Here is a 23042-nt window from a genome sequence, read left to right as displayed (position 1 = left end):
GGGCGGTGGGTAAGCGTCGGGCCAATCAAAGGTGGGCTAGGCGCGAAGAGCGGTAGGCGAGCACCAGGACCCGCCGGCGGGCTGCAGTCGTGAGCAGACGGCGGAGCGTCTATCAACGAGTCAGAATGGAAGTCGACGGCCGGAAGAGAGTAGCGAAGACCAGTCAGCCGGAACGGAGCAGCGACGTCGACTCTGGTCGGCCAGAACGGAACGTTGACATGCGGAGGTGCTTCGGGCAACGGTCGTCGCCGGCTGGGGAGGGAGGAGCCGCCAGTGGGCTCCCCACTAGTGCCGCCGGCTTCTGGTGGCCGGACAGTGGAGCACCGACGGAACCGACGGACGGAAGCAGGCAATCCGGCGACGGAAATCCACAATCCGTCGACGGAAATTCGCAGGCTTTCTTCTAGCAGCAGAATTTCAGGGCCAGCTCCCAGCTCCCAGCTCTGATACCAATTGTTGGGTGTTGGACTCACACACACACACACACACACAAACTTGCACATTAGGGTTAGGTGCAGGGTAGAATAGCTCACACACAGAAATGAGAGAGAAAGAAAGAAAGAAAGAAAGTTATATTAACGTCCACGGGAGGCCGAATCCGACCTATGGGACAGATCAGGTACATCCATTTACATTCCACTCTGGGTATCGATGCCAAAGAGGCATAAAACTGAAAAAAAATAACTCAAAATGAACTCTTAAGACTCTTAAGAGTTTAAATTACAATGGGTTCTATTGCATCTAGTTCGAAATTGAGGTTCAAAATAAAAATAGCTAGAGAGAGAGCCAAAAGTGTGGTATCCACAAAATGCAAGTCAACCCTTGCATGTGTGCCACATCCATATAATATAGAAGTACAAAATATTATATGTTAGTGTCCTTTCACACTTGATGTCCAAGGGGAAAAACCATATGGGAAAAAGTGCCCTTGGTTAAGCCCTGTTCACACATAGCACTACCATAAGTGAGCATATGCCTACAATGTGTTCGTAGGTTCAGTTTCAGGACGAACAAAGCTCTGGCTCTTTGACACTTTGGTCACTTCAGCCATGTTGTATGGAGTGGAGATATGGGAACCCTTAGTGGATCACCACAACCGAGCTGGTAGCACTGATGGATGGAGATGTATGGAGAGGCCCTTGGTTTCTATGATTTCCCGGATGATTAGGGCCAAGGACTCCGTACCACATGATATTATCCATGCAGAGATGGCTGCCCCCCAATTGGTAGTAGAGGCGCTCACTCGATCAGTCTCCTTATACATAGCACTTGGGCTCTCCCTAGAGACAGATATGCTCGCTTAGCCATGGAGTCTTCACGACAGTTGGCATCACAGGGAGACGGATCATGTTGGTATGCACAAATGACAGCTTGGTTCCAGCTGCATGGCTTTAGTATGGACAGGCTACCTCCATTTCAGTACTCCCTGGATGCACCCTCCCTCTCTCTCACACGGGCAGAGATTACCAGACTTATCAAGCAGGACTTGACTCGACTAGACACTAGGAGGACATGGATATAGCCGACACACGAGCTTGGTACGAAGATGGCTTTCTATAGAGATCATCTTCTGTTGGAATATGTTGGAATTTATGATCAATGTCATGGTCTAAGGTTAAAGCACACAATAAAATGTAAAAGGACCATGTAATGTGAAGAGAATCCAGGTGAATGTAAGGGTCAAACCCCACTTGAAGTAGGCGAGTTTCAGAAGATTCCATGGAGGCTATATTCTAGGGAGCCATGTGGGGGGAGATGGCCTTGGAAGCTCTTTATGAGATGTAAGCAATGATGTCATTCAAGCATGTACAATTTGGCTATAAAATGGTGGCCCTCCTAATGAGAAAAACACGAATTTTATATGCTATGTGATGCTCCTTATTGTGCTGTCATTATGCTCTCTTAATCTTGGATTAAGTACTAGTTAATTACACTTTTGTTCATGTGACCACCATGGCTTATCTTGAACCACCATAGCTCTTTCATCACTCCATGCTCTCATTAAGCTTGTATTATCACTCATTATGCTTTTCCCAACATGGTATCAGAGCCATGATTATCCCTAGGCATATTAATTAACCACATTGATTAGTTTTTCATTTTTTCAAGCTTTCCATTAAAGCTTCAATGTACCCCCTGCTGATCTTTTGCTTCATGTGAGCTCTATACTCCACCAAATCCCAAGCTTTCCATTGAAGCTTTCCATTAAAGCTTCAATGTACCCCCTGCTGATCTTTTGCTTCATGTGAGCTCTATACTCCACCAAATCCCAAGCTTTTTGATTCAAAAGAGAGCTAACAGCCGGCGCATTCTACACCTAGCTCCATTTGAGCTCCCACGAAGTACACGCGGCGAATTCTTCTCTGCAACAGTCCGCCTCTGCGCTGCGAAATTCATCAAATTGGAGCTGTACAATGAATGGTTTGCTAATTCCTCTTGTGAGCATAACATTGATGCTATGAAGCTCCCACGTATTGATTTTCATGAGCAATGGTCCACTGTAGCTGCTGTTTGAACTAATTTATCAGTGACAGTACATGCTGTGTTGCAGAGTAGATTTACAGAGATTGAAGCAACATCTTGGCATGTTTGAGTGCTGAGCTTAGAGCCAATACCTTGGTTCTCACTTGGTTTAAAGCATTTTATGTTTCTCATTTGGGAAGAGCCTCATTCAATTGCTCAAAGCTCACTCTATTTTTGGGGGCAGTTTTTTTCCTCTTTAATTAATCATCTCCACTAATCATCATATAATTATCTATTGAGATGACATTCTAATATGCATATTGAGTTGAATATCTCTTTGTAGTCATGCATTCGGATGCTGAATCATCTAATGAAGATTATATCAAGAAATCATTGAAACCCAAAAGCAAAACTAGAAAACCTAGGATCAAGTCTAGGCCCAGTTATTATCACTATGCAAAGGCTTATGGGTTTGGGGAACTCTTGAGTAATTTCATGCATCTATATGGTGAAGGGGGACTCTAGCTTTTAATCTATTGCATTGTTCAGTTCCAATCATGGAGTCAACTTACATATCATCCTCTTTCATCAAGAAATTCAACGGTCATGACTTCCACACTTGGCAAGTCAAAATGAGATTTTTACTAATGAAAGAAGGAGTTTGGGGCATAGTCAATGGTACTATACCTAAACCTGCCACACGAGAAGGAGAAATCTCTTGGCAAACCAAGGATGAGAAAGCATTAGCTCTCATTGCCCTTGGAGTTGAAGATAGTTATATACATTACATTGGTAATGGAACATCTTCACAAATTGCTTGGAATTCACTGGATAAATCTTTTGGTGCTCAAGGCCTCCACAGCAAAATCAGTCTCAAAGTAGACTTTTACAGTCTAGAGTACAAGATTGATGAGACACTTGCATCTCACATCAACACCATGAAGAGCTTGATGGCCCAGCTCGAAGCCATCAATGAACCAGTCAAGGAGAGTGATGCCATAGCCATCCTCCTAAAGTCAATGCCATCCGAGTATGATACACTCATGCCGACCTTAAAGTACATGCAGGATCCCACTTTGGAGGGAATAGAGAGTGTTCTCTTGGAAGAAGAGAAGAAGTTTAAAGGTAGAGCCATTGATCTTGTCTCAAACCAGGCATACCTTGTTCAAAAGCAAACCGGCAAATCACTCCAATGTACACATTGTGGAAGGACAGGACATCTTGCCAAGAATTGCTACCACAAAGACAAGCCAAAGCGAATATGCACCAAATGTGGAAAGCCAGGTCACCTCGCCGACAAATGTTACACCAACCAGGCAAATATGGCAAGCGTTTCGAATGATTCCGAAGAAGCAATTCAAGCATGCAACAATGTTACTACCTCCTTTGATGCAGAGGTAGATGCAGAATGGGCTTTCTAAAGCCAACAATGTTTATGCCCTCTCTTACCCAAATGTTTATGTATGGACACCTCTAACCACCGATGATGTAGGTTATGTGTTGTTATGATGCCCACAATATCTCTCAGTAGGCCATGTAGCCCTCAAGGGGGGATTGATGGGGAGTTGGGTCTCCATGACCAACAAATGATGATGATGATGCCCATGGATATGATGATGATGATGCTATGATGATGATGGGGTATGGGAGAGGAATGTTTTCATGTAGGAATGTTTTCATGTCATGTCATTTTCTTTTCGCAATGTAGAAGCTATGCTCCCTATGAGCGATGCTAATTTCTTTTATGTACTGTAGAAGCTATGCTCCCTATGAGTTAAGCTTTTTCTTTCATGTAATGTTTGGATCAAGGGAGGGCAATATACCATGCCATGATCAAGGGAGGGTGTTGGAATATGTTGCAATTTATGATCAATGTCATGGTCTAAGGTTAAAGCACACAATAAAATGTAAAAGGACCATGTAATGTGAAGAGAATCCAGGTGAATGTAAGGGTCAAACCCCACTTGAAGTAGGCGAGTTTCAGAAGATTCCATGGAGGCTATATTCTAGGGAGCCATGTGGGGGGAGATGGCCTTGGAAGCTCTTTATGAGATGTAAGCAATGATGTCATTCAAGCATGTACAATTTGGCTATAAAATGGTGGCCCTCCTAATGAGAAAAACACGAATTTTATATGCTATGTGATGCTCCTTATTGTGCTGTCATTATGCTCTCTTAATCTTGGATTAAGTACTAGTTAATTACACTTTTGTTCATGTGACCACCATGGCTTATCTTGAACCACCATAGCTCTTTCATCACTCCATGCTCTCATTAAGCTTGTATTATCACTCATTATGCTTTTCCCAACATCTTCTCCAGCTCACGGAGGATGGGTTTGTGATTAGACCCAGCTACATGGATACTCATCTTTCTCATGGGGTACGGTGTGCTATTGGTCAGATGCGCACATCCTCACACCAGCTAGAGATTGAGACTGGCAGATTCACAGGAGTACCAGCTGAGGCCAGGATTTGTCAATTGTGCCAGATGGAGCCAGAGACGGAGTTACATTACATTCACTGTCCAGTATATTATGAGATACGAGGCTGTTTTCACTGCCTGTTCAGATAGGGTTTCGGACCACTTTCCAGAGTCATGAGATACCAGGATCAGAGATGCCTCGGATTAGAGATTGAGCAATCAGGCTAGCAGGCATTGCAGCTAGCCCCAAAGTATAGCCGCACCACAGGTACACTCATTGATCGGGCTATAGAGCTGGGGTGGTCCAGGCGCCCCAAGATGAGAGGCCCATCTCGACACCGGCGAAGACTACAACAGAGAATCAGGACCATACTAGCACGGCATGGGAGAGGTCCAGTCAGAGTACTGACCATGGAGGACATTGAGGATATCCACCATCGACCGATGAGAGACATCTTTGGATACCTCAATCTCGGAACTTCGTATAGAATTGACGTATCCGTCGACCAGAACCATACTTCCAACGATGAAGAAGGATCTGCTCAGGCTCGATGACTTCTGCTTCGTCTACCACGTCTGGTTGCTGTTCATCTGAAACAACAAAAACTTATGGTCCAGCATATGGTTTTAGCCAAGAATTAGGGAAAACATCATGCGTCGTCCAACTGTTAGGCAATTTTAACTTCATGGAGGCATCACTTATCTTTTTAACTATTGGGAAAGGTCCAAAACTACGGAATGAAAGCTTGGGACAATGTTTTCCCACTTGTTTCAATCTTTGTTTCATGATACGCAAATAGACCCTATTCCCTTTCTTGAAGTGGATATCTCATTTAAACTTGCTTGCCTGTCTATGGACTGAATAATGGCCAGACTCATAATTGAGGGCCAGACTGGGTTGAGTACCAAACTCTGCGGAATCAACATATTGATCTTCTATGCTATTTAAGTCTTTTCCTGAGATGTTGAGAATGGTAGACTCCCGATTGGTCTGGATGCTGGTCTTTCTACTAAGAACATCTGCTACTGGGTTACGCTGACCAGGAATGTACTTGATCATTCCTCCAACCTGATGGAAGAGCTGACCCTGTCTAGTGTGCTGATCACTCCACTGGGCCCTTGGCATCGTCTCAGGAGCCACTTAAGTGCTTGGTGGTCTGCGGTGACTGTGAAAATACGTCCATAAGGAACAGGTTTCAAATGTTTGAGAACTGACTACTGTTCTAGCTTGCCCTTGAGAGTCTTGGAAAGACGAGAGAAACTTGCTAGAAGGTCCTGCCCTAGGGACCAAATTGATATGATGATCCACAGGACGAGAGAGTGGGATACTGGGTGGGAGATTGTAATGTGCGGAAACTTCGGAGAAGGATCGGTACTTCAAAACTCAGAAAACAGCACTCTTTTCGCGACGGAATTAACGCACAAAACTGAAAGACGATGTGCAGAAAATAGAGAGAGAAGGGGGAGATGGAGAAGGACACAGTATTGGGTCCCAATTACCCTCTGTAGGGCCCCCACCACGGATGGTGTATTTGCTTTATTAGAATGATGTAAATCTGAAACAAATACAAAGTACTTGACCTTTTCTTGGCTGGAAAACCTGCCCTTGACCTTCAGTCCTTCACCCCTTTGCTTTAGCAATGTTCTTGGCTGTCCTGGCCCTTGGTTGCTTGGAGCTCTTGGTGAATTATGAGATGCCTACAATGAATTATGGGCTGGGCTTTTATACTACTCATATCATGCAGTCGGCTGGCTTCAGGACAGCCTCACGACTGGGTCTTTTAATAAATGTTTTCACACTTAATAATCCCTGCGCATGCTTCTGGACAGCACCTTGGCTGCTGGGCATGCTGCGCATGGGTGTGGGACTGCCCCCCACACCTGGCCGCCTGCTGTTTAGGGCTTTAATCTCTGTCGGCTGCCTGTCCAGAAGCTCTGGAGCTGGCCGACAGCCCCTCCAGCCCTTGCCTTGGCTGGTGGGCAATATCTTGGGCCCTCCTCGCCCCTTGGGGGTGGTTCTATACCTCCCCCATGCCCATACTAAGTATGCAAATGCAAATCCTTGCCCTGGGGTAGCCCTATGGGCTGGCCCCATCTCTACATGCAAACTACATGCCTACAGAGGCCTGGCATCCAGTTGCAAACCAGATACTCAGCACATCTGACATCATTCCAGAGGGAGACTCACAGCGCGGACTGGCACTGCTTCATGTGCAGGACAATGCACACCTGACCTTGGACTCATGTGCAGGACAATGCACACCTGACCTCGGACGACTGAGATGGATCCCTGGCTGACTCGTCCCGGACTGGGCTCACATGGGACCAGTTCGCCATCCCAGGTCCTGCACCTTCTGTACAGAAATGTCTACGTGGCATCCAAGTGCGGGATGCACGTGACATCCCCTTCTGCTTAACTTGACGGAAGCTGCATAGCCTCCAAATAATCCGTCAATAATGCCGGATAGTCTTCGAAAAATTCTTTGTCGAGCCATACCGCTTCATGAGTTCCTCGGTCCTGAAACTTCGTGAGGAACTGTCGTAGTCTTCGGCCTGAGCCATGCTTGAAACGGTGCAGAAGGATCTGTTCTGGAACCATTACTTCTGCTTCATCAATGATGTCTGGTTCCGCTTCGTCTTTGACCTCTGAAGGGGGTGGACCTGCATATGGCTTCAACCAACTGACATGAAATACATCGTGCATAGTCCAACTCGGAGGTAGCTTTAACTGCATAGACACCTCATTAATCTTTTTCCGGATGGGGAATGGTCCGAAGCTCCTGAAAGACAACTTTGGGCATCGCTTGCCCACCTGCTTCAATCTTTGCTTCATAATCCGAAGATATACCCAATCTCCTTCCGAAAACTTCATGTCCCTTCGGTCTTTATTGGCCTGTCGAGTGTAGGCCTCTTGCGCTTTAGCCAATCTGTCTTTAACGGACTCTAGGATCTCCTGGTAAGTCTCCGTCACTCTGTTCGCCTCCGGTACGGAAGACGAAGTCCTGGTTAACAACGACTGGAAAGGCCTTCCAAACGCTGCCTCATATGGAGTCCTGCCAATAGCTGAAGAAAAAGAGTCATTCAAAACAGCTTGAACTAAAGGCAAAAACGATTCCCACTTACCTTGCTGATCGTGGACATAACACTTCAGCACATCAAAGGCCAACTGGTTGTATATCTCTGTCTGGCCATCTGTCTGTGGGTGGAATGCACTGGAAAAATTCAACTTAGTACCAAAATTATCAAACAATGCCCTCCAAAAATGATTGGTAAACTTGGCATCTCGGTCTGACACTATGGTCCTAGGAATCCCACCAATCGGGTACCAATGCCGAATGAATAGCTGGGCAACATCCTCGGCGGTCACATTGGCCCTGCAAGGAATAAGCATAACAAATTTGCTGAACCTGTCAACAATAGTCAAACACTGTGTATTACGCTTACTCGGACTGGGAGGCAGATTTGTGACAAAGTCCATCGAAATGTCTTGGAGAGGACCCTCGGGAATTGGCAAAGGCTGTAACAACCCTATCTTCTTTCCACGAGGAGCTTTCACCTTTTGACAAATGTCACAGCGTTGTACATATGTAAACACATCACGCCTCATCTTTGGCCAATAGTATTGCCGTTCTAATTTCTCCAGAGTCGAATTCATGCCCCTATGACCACCTGTAATGGCGTCATGGGCATCATGGAGAAGAGCTGCCCGGAATGATTTCATGACACACAGTCGGCCTTTGTAGTAAAGCCAACCATCGCGTATCAAAAAATGGCATGGTCCTGTGGCATCCAATGCCTGTTCCCACTGTGTACCGAATTCCTCGGAATCCGCGTACGTGTGCTTCATGTCTTCTAGTCCTGTACCAACAAGGTCTAGTCTAGTGGTCTGAATCGTAGATACTTGTCCCTTCCTGCTCAAAGCATCGGCCACTGGATTGGCCTTACCTGGAAGGTACTCAATCATGCCACCGAACTGCTGGAATATCTGACTCCAGCGGTGTTGTCGATCACTCCACTGTGCACTTGGCATCATCTGAATCCAGCGCAATGCCTGATGGTCAGTGCGGACCTCGAAGTCACGGCCATACAAGAAATGTTTCCAATGTTTCAAGGCCTGAATGACTGCTAGGAGTTCACGATCATAGACTGAGTAATTCTTTTCGGCGGGCAGTAACTTACGAGACATGTAAGTGATGGGGAGAAACCTGAATTAGGGTTAGAGTTCATTCATGGGAGACATACACAGAGAAGCAAGGGAGAGAGAGAGAGAGAGAGTTGTGGGGATAAGTCAACTCATGAAAAGCATGAGTGTGTGACTCCCCTATCACACATGTATATTGCACTAGTACACATAGTGCACTTAGTACATTAAAAGTACTAAGTGTACTATGTACTATAACTTATGGGCTTGTACACACTATAAGGGTGGGCATAACGCCTTTACCCCAACAACCTCCCACTTAAAGGCAAAGTGCCCTTAAGTAAAGGAAAAGAAAAATCAGCATGTACATGATAATATACAAGGCCATATCAAGGCTGAAAATGGCCTCATCCAATGCCCATCAAGTGTCTGCAATGAGCAAACCGCTCCAGAGGCAAACTCTTTGTCAACAGATCAGCCGGGTTGTCATCCGTATGAATCTTAACAAGCTGAATTTGCTTGTTCTCTATCACCTCTCTGATGAAGTGATACTTCACATCCACATGCTTCGTCTTTGCATGAAAGACAGGGTTCTTTGCCAACTGGATGGCACTCTGACTGTCACAATGCAACAATGGAATATCCCCTGTATAGCCCAAATCAACCACTAACCGAGATAGCCATAATGCCTCCTTGCAAGCCTCTGTGGCTGCAATATACTCGGCCTCTGTAGTAGACAAGGCAGTGCACTTCTGCATCCTGGATATCCATGACACAGCACCTCCTGTGAATGTAAATACATAACCGGTAGTAGACTTCCGGTTATCTGGATGACCGGCATAATCCGAATCCGTGTAACCATGCACTAATGCATCCTGTTTGCCAAAACAAATGCACAAATCCTGTGTGCCCTTCAGGTATCTCATGACACCTTTCACTGCTTCCCAATGCTTCTTGCCAGGGTTGGCCATGTATCTAGAAACCACTCCCACTGCAAATGCAATGTCCGGCCTAGTAGCAACCATGGCATACATGAGACTGCCACAAGCTGAAGCATACGGAATCTTGGCCATATCAGCCCTGTCTCTATCTGACTGTGGGCTGTCCATAGCACTGAGTTTCACATATGGAGGCAAGGGAGTACTAGCTTTCTTCCCCCCGTCCATATTGAACCTCTGCAAGACTTTGCCAATGTATTCCTTCTGAGACAAATACAACACATGCTGATTTCTGTCCCGAAGTATCCGCATACCCAAGATGTGATTTGCATCACCCAAATCCTTCATATCAAAGGTTTGATGCAGCCTCTGCTTCAAGGCATCCATCTCCTTACGAGATTTCCCGGCAATCAACATATCATCAACATACAAGATGAGAATCAATAGACTGCCATCCAAAGCTTTCTTGGTGTACAAGCAGTGATCTATGTCACTTCTCCTGAATTTCTGGGATTTCATGAATGTATCAAATTTATGATACCATTCCCTTGGTGCCTGTTTGAGCCCATAAAGACTCTTTTTCAGCTTGCATACAAGCTTCTCCTTTCCACTCACTGCATAACCCTCTGGCTGCTGCATATATATCTCCTCATGGAGATCACCGTGAAGAAAAGCAGTCTTCACATCCATCTGAATCAAGTCCAGATCATCATGCGCAACCAAAGCCAACACAGCTCTAAGTGTGGTCATTTTGACCACTGGAGAGAAGATCTCATCAAAGTCCACACCATATTCCTGCTTGAAGCCCTTAGCCACTAACCTGGCTTTGTATCTTGGCTTTGCATCTGGTGCAACTTTGAGCCTGTATACCCACTTGCATGGCAAAACCTTCTTGCCTGCAGGCAAAGGCACCAACTTCCAAGTTCCATTTTTATGCAGAGAATCCATCTCTGACTTCATGGCACGCTCCCATAGAGCTTTGTCTGCCCTCTGTAAAGCCTCTTTATAACATGAAGGCTCCCCACAGTCAGTAAGCATCAAATAGTCAACCCCTGGAACAAACCTGTCAGGGGCTCTGGAGGGTCTAGTGGACCTCCGTACCCAATGACCATCATTTGCAGGTTGCTGTCCAGCCTGCATATCACCCATTGGTGGCTCCTGTTCCATGCCATAAGGCTGAAAAATCATGCCCGGTATCTCCTCTAACTGTGGTATATCCATAGGGATATCTTCTGCCATATCTGGCTGTCCATTTGGACCATTTTCAGCACCATTTAAGGGCTGGTTTTCCTGCTGTAATGGCTGATTTACAGCCCTTTGTTGTTGTCCATGATGTCCATCATCATCAAAGATGACTCTGCCAGGCTCCTGTTGCCTTGCAGGCTCCTTATACATGCATGTTTCATCAAAAATGACATCATTGCTGCGTATGATCTTTCTATTTATGGGATCCCAAAGTCTATACCCCATTTCACCTCTGTCACCATATCCTAGGAATATGCATTTGTGAGACTTGGGATCAAGTTTGGTGCGCATTTCCCTGCGTATGTGCACGTACGCAACGCAACCAAACACTCTCAAGTGCTTGTATGACGGAGGCTTCCCTGTCCATACTTCTTCTGGCACTTTCCCACCAAGCCTCGTGTTAGGTGACCTGTTTATAAGGTGAACGGCTGTCATAACAGCTTCAGCCCAAAAACCATGAGGTAATGCAGCATGTGACAACATAGAACGGACCTTCTCCTGTATGGTCCTGTTCATCCTCTCTGCTGTCCCGTTTTGTGGAGGATCATAAGGAGTAGAGAGCTCCCTCTTGATGCCTTTAGCATCACAAAAGTCCTGAAACTGTTTGGACGTATACTCTCCACCATTGTCGGAACGCAAAGCCTTCAGTGTTTTGCCAGTTTGATTCTCAACAAGAGCAACAAACTTCTCAAACACTGAGAATGTATCACTCTTCAAACGAAGAGGATAGACCCACACCTTGCGTGTGGCATCATCAATGAAAGACACAAAATATTTTGCCCCTCCCAAAGAAAGCTGAGGCATCTCACATACATCTGTATGCACAAGCTCAATGACGTCTTTCTGGTGGAACCCGTGTCGGCAAGCTCCCTGGAGTGTATGGAGAACGGCGGAGCCACCTGCTACCTCCACGTGACCGCCACCACGCTGGGGGCCTCTCTCAAGATGAACGTCTCGCTGCTGCCGCCGGAGTTTTCCGACGCCCGATTCGGTGACGATTTTGACTTCCGTGTTAAATGTGCCTCTCGAACCTGGAAGCGACCGCATGCGGCCAAGAATCTCCGGCACTTGGCTCCGTCTGGCTTCGTTGCTTTCGTTCACGCTTCGCCTCTTACGCTGAAGGGCCAGCTATCCTATGCTCCTTCGCTCCACGCTCAGATGCAGAAGTGGCTGCCCCAGCCACGCTACAGCCAGGCCTGAGTATGGTCGTGTGCTGCCTCAGCCAGGCCTTGCTGCGAATGTTGATGCCACAGAGTATGACAGCAGCAAAGCAAGCGGCTCGTTCAGCTATCAAGAAGAAGAGATGAATAGCACCGCCTTCTAGGCTCTGATACCAGTTGATGGGGAGAAACCTGAATTAGGGTTAGAGTTCATTCATGGGAGACATACACAGAGAAGCAAGGGAGAGAGAGAGAGAGAGTTGTGGGGATAAGTCAACTCATGAAAAGCATGAGTGTGTGACTCCCCTATCACACATGTATATTGCACTAGTACACATAGTGCACTTAGTACATTAAAAGTACTAAGTGTACTATGTACTATAACTTATGGGCTTGTACACACTATAAGGGTGGGCATAACGCCTTTACCCCAACAGTAAGCTACTGGATGACCATTCTGTTGCAATACACCTCCAATTGCGATGTTACTCGCATCGGTGATCACCTGAAATGGTTCGTCCCACGAGGCAAGGGCTAAACAAGGCGCTTCAGACAAAGCCACCTTGAGGTTCTGGAATGCCTCCAACGCTCGTGGAGTCATTCGAATCTTTTGCCTCCTTGTTTTCACTCCCTTTAGCAGATCGGTGAGGTCTGCCGAGAGATCAAAAAACTTGTCAATGTGGGTGGAATATGCCTGGCATATACCCACAAATGATCTAATGTCATAAGCAGTCTGAGGTACTTCCCAGTTAACAATCTCGGCCACTTTAGCCGGATCAAGTCGAATGCCTTCAGCACTGATTATATATCCCAAGTAATGTACCTGGAACAGATAAAATTCTGACTTCTTTTCATTGACATAGAGCTCGTTGCTTTCCAGCAACTTAAGGACTTTCTCCACATCAATGTCATGCTGCTCAACTGTAGCTGAAAATATGAGTATGTCGTCCAGAAATATGAACACACACACTCCAATCAACTCCCGGAAAATACGCATCATCATGCGGTTAAATGTAGCTGGGGCGTTCGTCAAACCAAATGGCATGACCACAAATTCATAGTGGGCCCGTTCTGTACGGAAAGCTGTCTTGGGGATGTCCCCCTCAACAATCCGAACCTGGTGGTACCCACTCTTTAAATCCAATTTAGAGAACACCTTAGCTCCATTCAGCCTCTCGAGAATATAGTCAATTCGAGGCATCGGGAATCTGCTCTTGATAGTCAGCTTGTTGAGTGCACGATAATCGACACACAACCGAGAAGACCCATCTTTCTTCTTGACAAATAAGATCGGTGCTGCAAATGGCGACACGCTAGGACGGATGAAGCCAGCTTGCAACAATTCTTGGAGTTGGCGGTCCAACTCCGATGCCATTGCCTTAGAAAGGCGATACGGAAACTTGCTCGGGGGTTCCGAGCCTGGGAGGAGGTCAATCTTGTGATCCTCCGGTCTGGACGGGGGGAGCTGGGGAGGGAGACTGTCCCGAAGAAAAATCTTCTGGAACTTTTCATGGAGAACCGAGTACTTCTCGGAAGCACTGGCCACCGTCTGGGCTGTCTGGATGTAAATCATCGCACACTGTGCGCCTTTCCTGACTGCTCACTTAGCCTGCAAGTGGCTTATGAGCGGAAAGTTTGGAATACCTGGCTCACACTTAATGGTCACAGGGGTGTTTGACACATTCCGATCAATCTGGAACGTGTGCTTGTCCCACTTGACATCAGGAAGAAACTTGTGAAACCACTGGATACCCAAAATTATGTCTGCTCCTACAAGAGGGGCAACCATAAAGTCACGCACAAACTCTATGCCCTGAATCACTAATTTAGCACCTAGAGCTTCATACTTGACGCTCGTTGTCATACCTGTGCTAAAACCCTCAACTTGTTTGTCCACCGGAGTTAGCTCGAAACGGGCACGCCTAGCGGCCTCTTCCGTGATCACATCCTCCGTGCTGCCGCTGTCAAACAAGACAACGACTCTCTGGCCACCTATGTAGCCAAAGGACTTGAGCAATTCGTTGCGCTCATACTCCTGGTCATGGGCGCCCTTCTGCTTATCCTCGAGCTCCCGGCTAATAATTGCTCCAATTGAAGCACCGGGGGTTGAAGAACTAGGGGTAGCCACTGGGGTCTGTGTGGGAGCTGTGCTCACCACGGAAGCTGTGGAGGCGGCGGCGGCCTTTGGAGGCTTCTTCGGACAATCCCGAGAAGTATGTCCTTTTGTGTGACAAAAGTAACATCTACCCTCCTTCCTGTACTGAGCAAGCTCCTCAGCACTCAACTTGCCACCTGTCTTGCCTGCCTCCGCTTTCTGGTCTGGAGTAAGCTTAGACGCATTGTTCGAGTTCTTGGAGCCAGAGGCTCCCGGGCTCTGTCCTGGGGAAGACCCCGTCTGGTTCTGGCTTTTGCCCCCCGAGGCGTTAGCCTTAGGAGAAGCCGGCTGGGAAGTCTTGGGCTTGCCACCATTGTGTTTCATTTCTGCACTCTGCGCAAGCGAGAGTGCGTCCTCAAAGGTGGCTGGTCTAAACATACGCACCTCCCATTGGATGTGCGTGTCCAGGCCATACAAAAACTGCCCTTTCTTGTCCGCATCAGATAAGCCTAATTGTAGACACAAGGTCGAAATTCTATTGGCAAACTGAAGGACTGGTTGCGCATTCTGACGCGCACCCCTGAACTCGTCTTCGAGTCGCTCAAGGTAGTGGGACGGTAAAAACCGCTGCTTAAGGTCACGGACGAACTCGTCCCACCCATAAGCTGCCATACCTGATCTGGTGTGGGCATGAGCCCACTGAGTCCACCAAGGAATGGCCTCACCTTCCAAATACCAACTGGCTAAGATCACTTTGTCAATATCTCATTTCCTAACTGCGGCCAAGTAAGCTTCAAATTGATGTAACCATGAATACAGAGTAGTGGGATCGAGTTTACCATTATACTTACTGAAATTCATTTTCTCGGGAAAATGATTCGAGGGCGCCGCCGGTGTCAATCTGGCGTCCAAAGCTCGGAGGTAACGCTCGTGTTCCACTCATCGCATGGCTTCGTCTTCTCGTTGTCGAATCTCCAATGCACGCATCTGCATCTCAAGCAAGGAGCTTGGCTGCGGCTGTGACCCTGCGAGAGGGTCCCTGTGACGAGGATCTGGTATCTGGGATACGGAAGGAGAGGGAGGAGGAGATGGAAAACGCGACGCTGGAAAGCGAGAACGCTCCTCCAGAGCCAAAATCCGCGCCTTCTGTTCATCCAACTTGGTTGCCTGGTCTGCAATTGCTCGCATCATCTGCTGGAACATGTCTTGGACACTCAAGCCGGGTGCCCTAGCTGGGCTGCCTGGTGCACTCTGGTCCCATGGTTCTGGTTCTCTCTCGTCGCCGAAGTTCGCCATAGCGGGAAAATGCAGTTCCTTTCCGGAACGCAATCTGACCATCCACTATCTGTGTGGGAGACTTCCGGAGGCTTCCGGAGGCTAAAAACCAACCGTCCTTCGAGGGACAGGAGTCACTCCGAAAGGGGTAGTCCACCGGCGTCTGAAAACCAACCACACGAGCGAAAAAATTTTCTGGTTTTCTTTGCTGAATCTTTGTCCTTGAAGTGAGCTCTGATACCACTGTAATGTGCGGAAACTTCGGAGAAGGATCGGTACTTCAAAACTCAGAAAACAGCACTCTTTTCGCGACGGAATTAACGCACAAAACTGAAAGACGATGTGCAGAAAATAGAGAGAGAAGGGGGAGATGGAGAAGGACACAGTATTGGGTCCCAATTATCCTCTGTAGGGCCCCCACCACGGATGGTGTATTTGCTTTATTAGAATGATGTAAATCTGAAACAAATACAAAGTACTTGACCTTTTCTTGGCTGGAAAACCTGCCCTTGACCTTCAGTCCTTCACCCCTTTGCTTTAGCAATGTTCTTGGCTGTCTTGGCCCTTGGTTGCTTGGAGCTCTTGGTGAATTATGAGATGCCTACAATGAATTATGGGCTGGGCTTTTATACTACTCATATCATGCAGTCGGCTGGCTTCAGGACAGCCTCACGACTGGGTCTTTTAATAAATGTTTTCACACTTAATAATCCCTGCGCATGCTTCTGGACAGCACCCTGGCTGCTGGGCATGCTGCGCATGGGTGTGGGACTGCCCCCCACACCTGGCCGCCTGCTGTTTAGGGCTTTAATCTCTGTCGGCTGCCTGTCCAGAAGCTCTGGAGCTGGCCGACAGCCCCTCCAGCCCTTGCCTTGGCTGGTGGGCAATATCTTGGGCCCTCCTGGCCCCTTGGGGGTGGTTCTATACCTCCCCCATGCCCATACTAAGTATGCAAATGCAAATCCTTGCCCTGGGGTAGCCCTATGGGCTGGCCCCATCTCTACATGCAAACTACATGCCTACAGAGGCCTGGCATCCAGTTGCAAACCAGATACTCAGCACATCTGACATCATTCCAGAGGGAGACTCACAGCGCGGACTGGCACTGCTTCATGTGCAGGACAATGCACACCTGACCTTGGACTCATGTGCAGGACAATGCACACCTGACCTCGGACGACTGAGATGGATCCCTGGCTGACTCGTCCCGGACTGGGCTCACATGGGACCAGTTCGCCATCCCAGGTCCTGCACCTTCTGTACAGAAATGTCTACGTGGCATCCAAGTGCGGGATGCACGTGACAGAGATCATCCTTAAAAATGTCTGAATGAGAAAGAAGATATGCCAACTGAGGGACTAAAGAAGATGAGACAACGGTTATCGATGAGATAGAAGCTGTCTAAGCATAAATCAATGCTCCTTCTGCTCCCTTGCAAATAGCTCGTCGGGCCTGGAGATGAGAAATCATAGAAATGCCAAGAATGCTTCTATCCCCACGAATCATAACGGACTCAGGGAAACCTTTACAGATAGTAAAAGTGTCCTACCCCCAATCGGCAATAGGCTCATATTGGCGAAACCACTGGATTCCTAAGATCATGTCACACCTTAAAAGAGGCGAGACAATGAAATCTCGTTGGAATAAGGCCTTCTGAACTTCAAAGGCAAACTGATGTGCCTTCTGAGATATGTGGGTGTGGAGACCAGGTGTGAACCCGTCCACATCCAAATGATAGGGTACTAACTGGGGAGAGATGGGCCGATGGCGTCTTCAGAACTGCCCATGTCGAATAGGACTACAAACTGTCAGCCCTTGACATAGCCATAAGCTCGGATGAGGCTTTTCTGTGCAGCATCGCTCTCACCCTCCTACTTAGCATCAAATATCACGGATGGCATAGGATGCATAGAAGGTAAAAGCTGAATCGCATTGGTGATAGTAGTCGGGGCTAAGGAGCTAGGGATGCTGTGGCAACTGTGATAGAAGGTGCTTTGGCGGCTTGTTCCGCTTGCCATTTGTGGCAATCCTTCTTACCATGCCCTATGGTGTGACAGAAAAAACATATGTTTTCTGATTGGTATTTCTTTTGCTCCTTTGGAGGAAGATAACCTCCAGTAATGCCTGCCTTAGCCTTTTCATCAGGGGTTTTCTTAGGCTTAGATTCTTTCTCCTTCTTACCTCCTGAACTGGAGCTATTACTGTAATCCTTCTTAGCATCTTTAGAAGATGCATTACCTTTCCCTTGCTGTGCAGCAGATTGTTGTTGCTAGGGTTTGGTATTGGACTGGGATGACTGCTTGTGCTTGCCTCCGTTCATCTTTATTTCTTCATTTTGAGCGAGAGTCAAAGCCCGGTCATATGTAGTGGGTTCAAAGTTGCAAACTGTGAACCGGATGTTGGGATCCAATCCACATATGAATTGCTCCATCTTGGCCTATGCAGATATCCCTAACTGTTGTGCTAAAGTGATAACCTTTCCGGAAAACTGAAGCACTGGCGACCCGTTCTATCTGAGTCCATAGAACTCATCTGCCAGACCGGTCATATACTGGGACGGGAGAAATCTCGTCTTTAGGTCATGAACAAACGAATCCCAGCTAAAAGCTGTGACACCTGTGGTCTGGTCTGTATGAAGACTAGACGAATGCTGCCACTAAGTGATTGTCTCATCTGTAAGATAGGGAGCCGCTACGTGGACTCTATCCTGAGGATCTGTGATCCTAGCTAATGGAAAATGAGCAGTAAATTGATGAATAAACTAATTAACTGCTAAATGATCACACTTACCATCATACTTACTAAAATTTGGTTGACTTCGAATGACGGTAGTCGAGACTGCGGACTGTTGGCTGGTGGCATAGTTACCAGGCGTTTCAGAAACGGCAGGTATGAAATGGGTTTCATACGTTTTGAAACGTTTCATAAAAGGTAAGAAACGGGTACAAAAAGGTTTCATACAAAATAGAAAAAACATGTATATTTTTAACTTGAAATATAGAAAAGAAAAAACTGTTGACATAACTTATAAGAGACCACATTGAATTCATTTCAATAAAAACAAAATACATGTAAGATATGATGATATCACAAATCACGTGGGTGATCACTGATGACTAAGCAGAAATCAAAAGGATCACCACGTGGGTGATGAGTCATGACTCAAAATCCAAGATCAAAATAAATAGCATGTCCAAAGTTCAAACTAAATAACATGTCCAAATAAAATGATACTGGCAGCAGCTGCTAGCTACTATCTGCATCCTCATCTGCATCCTCATGCTCATCCTCATCTGCATCTTTTGCCTTTGCAGCCTCACTCTCAAGGTCACTGCCGGTAGCGGAGTCCTCAAATGCCTCATCCTCTAGAGGTGCAGGTCCACCACTAGTACTAGGCTCTCGAGAAGATCGTGTAGTGCGAGCCGGAGCCATGATCTCCTCATAGAGCAATAGATGTCTCTCTCCTCCTGAGGAATGTCGGGAATCTCCTTGCACTTCATGATATCAATCTTATCTGGATTCACTTGGCGAGGCTCAATGGGATGACCCTTTTGTTCTAGCAATCAGAGATTGCAATGACAAAAGACAAGCCTCTCCAATTGTGCTGAGGAGAGTCTATTTCTCATTTTCGTGTGAAAAAGAGCCCATGTACTCCAGTTTCTCTCACAAGGCCCTGAACTGCAATCCTGGGAGAGAACTCTCAATGCAATCCGTCTCTACATTGTACACAAAAATAAAAAATAAAAAAAATAAAAAAATAAAAAAATAAAAAAATAAAAAAAATTGGATGATGAAAAAAACGCGTTTCATATAGGACGAAACGTTTCGTACGTTTCGAACCTGTATGAAACGCATTTCTATGCAACTGTGGCTGGTGGCACCTGAGGCTAGGGAAGCTGAAGAGAGGTGCTAGTTTCTAAGATGCATGGCCTCCTTTTCCCTTTGGTGCTTGAGTAACATACGTTCTCGATCGAGCTCTCGTAGATGCTCCCGAGCGACGAGTTCAGCCTGACGCCGGTCTTCTTCGATCTTGTGTTGGGCTTCCTCATAGTCCCGTCTATCTGCTTTTTCTTCTTGTTTTCTTGCTTCTGCTTCTGCTTTTTCTTCCCTCCGGCTGGCCTCGTCTTCTCTTCTTTGTTGTTCCATCTGAAAGAAGAGGGAGATGTAGTCGGGGGCTGCTGGAGGCAGAGAAGGACGTGCTGATGTTGCCTCCAAGAGTTGGAGACGCTCCATGAGAAGCTGGTTCTGAGCTCTAAGTAGAGCTATGGTGTCCGCTGTAGTCAGAAGAGCAAGGTCTCCTTCGGGGGAGACTTCTTCCGAGACTGATTAGTACTCTCCTCTATAGACATGATGCCGAAGTCGGTGGTCGTGCCAGAATGCAATCTAACCATCCAAGGATGCCCTCACGCTAGGATATGGTGTGCCTGGACAAGCTGAATCTGATACCAATGTAACATGCAACGGAAGTATTCGTAATTGAGGATCCTGTTACACAAATGCTCACACCGTCTTCTGTATCCTGAGTTTTGCGAGTTTAGCAATCCACTTTAAGACTTCAAACTTTAAGAGATTTGAGAGAGAGAGAGAGAGAGAGAGATGGAAACTATACACCATATGGAGTCCCGAATTACCCACTGAAGGGCCCCCTACCCGTTACCGGAATAGTATTTGCTTTATTACTTTGAAGAGACTGACGGTGGACTGACGATAAGCCAAACGCAAGATCTCGGAAGACCAAGAGTCAGGCTGAACTAAACACGGTTGTAGAAGCACCAATGATGTCCAATCTCGAGCCTATGCACTCTTCCCAATGGGATGAGAAAGGGCTACAAATCTGAGACTAAGATAGGGACTGTTTGGGATTGTTCTAGGCTATGTATGAATGCTATAAATGAATATGAATGCTGAGTTTTATCTTCGCCAATTGGCTGTAGCAAAACGATGAAGAGATGAATGCTAAAAACTGTATGTATTCAGAAAACGCAAGATTTACTGATGGCTGAATGCTGAAAACTGCTGCTTTTTGATGATGGATGCTGAAAGCACATGCGTTGATGCTCCTAGTGACTGAAGGATGAAACGCTGGCTGAAAACGCTTAAGACTGAAGTGCTCTAGGTGATGAATCTTCAATCGATGATGCTCCTTAGGCTAAAGACTCCAACGCTTGAGACTTGATTGCTGAATTCTGATAGGATATGAATGAATCGTGCAAAGGCAATTCTATTTTTATGAGTGCTAGGTGCTAGTCGGTTGGCTGAAGGGCTGGCTGACAATAGCTATTTTATTCTCCACAACTAATACATGCTAAATAAATGATATTACATGCTGAAAATTATGAAAAAAAATACCAGATAAAATCCTAATAAATATCCTAAAGCTGCCAAATGCTATTTCAAGGCTTCTGCAATGAACTATATGCAATGGATGAATAATATGCAATATGCTGAGTGCTTTCTAATGCAAACCCTAAGGTTTCTACGGACTCTACATGCATGAATGCGTCTCTTCAAGTGGGTTAAGGGACTTGGACTTGATTGACTGACTGTCTAAGGCTGAGAATGACCTACGTAGCTCGTGCCTAACTTATCCTAGACTGAGGATTACAATGGGATCATGGCGTACGACAAATATCATCCTAAAAGGTACTAATACTGTACAATGTTGCACTGATGATGATGATGTGCCGGCTTATCACCATGCACTACAGTGCAGAGTGCATGTGACAAGAGGCCTACTTGCTCTCACAAAGATGTCACCCGACTATTCCAACATGTGCTCGCCTGCTAGTGATTACTCCGGGCACGATAAATATCATCCTAAAAGGTACTAATACTGTACAATGTTGCACTGATGATGATGAGCCGGCTTATCACCATGCACTACAGTGCAGAGTGCATGTGACAAGAGGCCTACTTGCTCTCACAAAGATGTCACCCGACTATTCCAGCATGTACTCGCCTGCTAGTGATTACTCCGGGCATACCAGCACGACATAGCGTAATGTTTAACTTTTTAAACAATGAAGTACATGAAGGAAGAGAGTGTGGGTGACCTCAGAGAAGACCAGGGCTGCCGATGGTAACGATGAGACGTCTGCGGAAAAAGGAGGAGGAGGAGGAACAGCAGCAGCAGCAGTAGTAGTAGAAGGGCTTTCCGTGGTCTCGTCTTGAAGTAGAACAGGTGAACTCTCATCACCTGTTGTGCCTTCAGATTCGCTGTCGGAGAACCTCTCCTGCGCTTCCTCTTCTGACGAATACCCTTGAACTAGCGCCAAGCTCATCTGCACACAGAAATCGTGTAACCACTTCGTAGAACAAAACCTTAACCACAAAATCTAAAGACTCTCTGTCTCTCACCTTGCCTCTCAGTTGTGTGTTCTAATTACCTGCAATCTCTAAATTCTTCAAGCCTATGAATTAAACCTTTTTTTTTCCAAAGAACTAAATTATTAATAATCACCTAATATATATTGGCACCAAAATGTTTTTTTGCATTTCCGTTAAATATATTCTGTGAGATTTTCAAGAATAAGAGCGTTTTTCTAAGGTTCCATTTTAATATGGCTTGAAAAAGTCAATGAAATGATGACCCTCCATATGCGTGCTATTTGCATGCATTCACCCCTCTATGTCCTCTCTATTTAAGGCCTTTCTAGTTAAGGTCTCACAATTCTCTATAGAAGGCCATAAACGGCTCATTTGACAAGTAAAGGGAGAGAGAGAGAGGAGGAGGAGGAGAGGGAGGGGGTGTCGCTCCTTGTGGTTTTTTTTTTGGGTGCGACATTGAAAATAAAATATTAGTCTATCATTATCATTTTTTTATTTCAATAACATGGTTCCTAGTTCCTAATATGGCTCCTTTAGCTCCCTAAATTCCTAGCTATTCAAAGGAAGCTCTAATTTCTATCAAATCAATTTAATAGAAAGAGAAAAATTAAAGAAAAAATCCTATGGTTTTGAATTAGTTACTACAAGCGAGGAGAACGCTCCAGAGAGGAGGAAGGATACACAGAGAGAGATGTTTGTTGTTGCTTGAAACATGGAACTAGAGAGAGAGAGAGAGATGGGTGAGCGGTATAATGGGCCACACTCACCCACCCAGGGAAGATTGAACCCAACCATGTGTCGATGATGACTTCTTCTCTATTTTCAAGCTTTCATGGTTTATGCTATTTTGTTGAATTGTTTACGTTAGGTTTTGGTCTTCAATTTGTGCAAAATAATTTTCGTGTTTGAGTTTGAGTAATTCTTCTCCAGGGTGTCATAAGATTCTGGCAATGGTATCAGAGCTTAGGGGGCCG

The 23042-nt window shown here is 46.2% G+C and overlaps 1 protein-coding gene across 2 annotated transcripts in view; it reads right to left on the bottom strand.

Moving 5' to 3' along the window:
* LOC147615364 (plant/protein) overlaps positions 1–22188 on the bottom strand; it is a 37970-nt gene extending 15782 nt beyond the window's left edge. The window contains exons 1-2 of one of the 2 annotated variants that reach the window (XM_086779454.1): positions 22099–22188; positions 21795–22022 (exon numbers count right to left, since the gene is read on the bottom strand). In XM_086779454.1, coding sequence (XP_086635580.1) covers positions 21795–22022 — 228 coding nt within the window. In that variant the 5' untranslated portion in view covers positions 22099–22188. The remainder of the gene's footprint in view (positions 1–21794; positions 22023–22098) is intronic. The other variant, XM_086779455.1, reaches the window with a different exon arrangement.
* Positions 22189–23042: the final 854 nt, after the last annotated feature.

This window comes from Cibotium barometz, chromosome 40, assembly GCF_041138505.1.
Source record: "Cibotium barometz isolate CiBa-2024 chromosome 40, ASM4113850v1, whole genome shotgun sequence".
In the NCBI taxonomy this organism is placed as follows: Eukaryota; Viridiplantae; Streptophyta; class Polypodiopsida; order Cyatheales; family Cibotiaceae; genus Cibotium; species Cibotium barometz.
The sequence above is the reverse complement of the archived record's forward strand: the minus strand, read 5'-3'. Positions and strand labels throughout refer to the sequence as shown.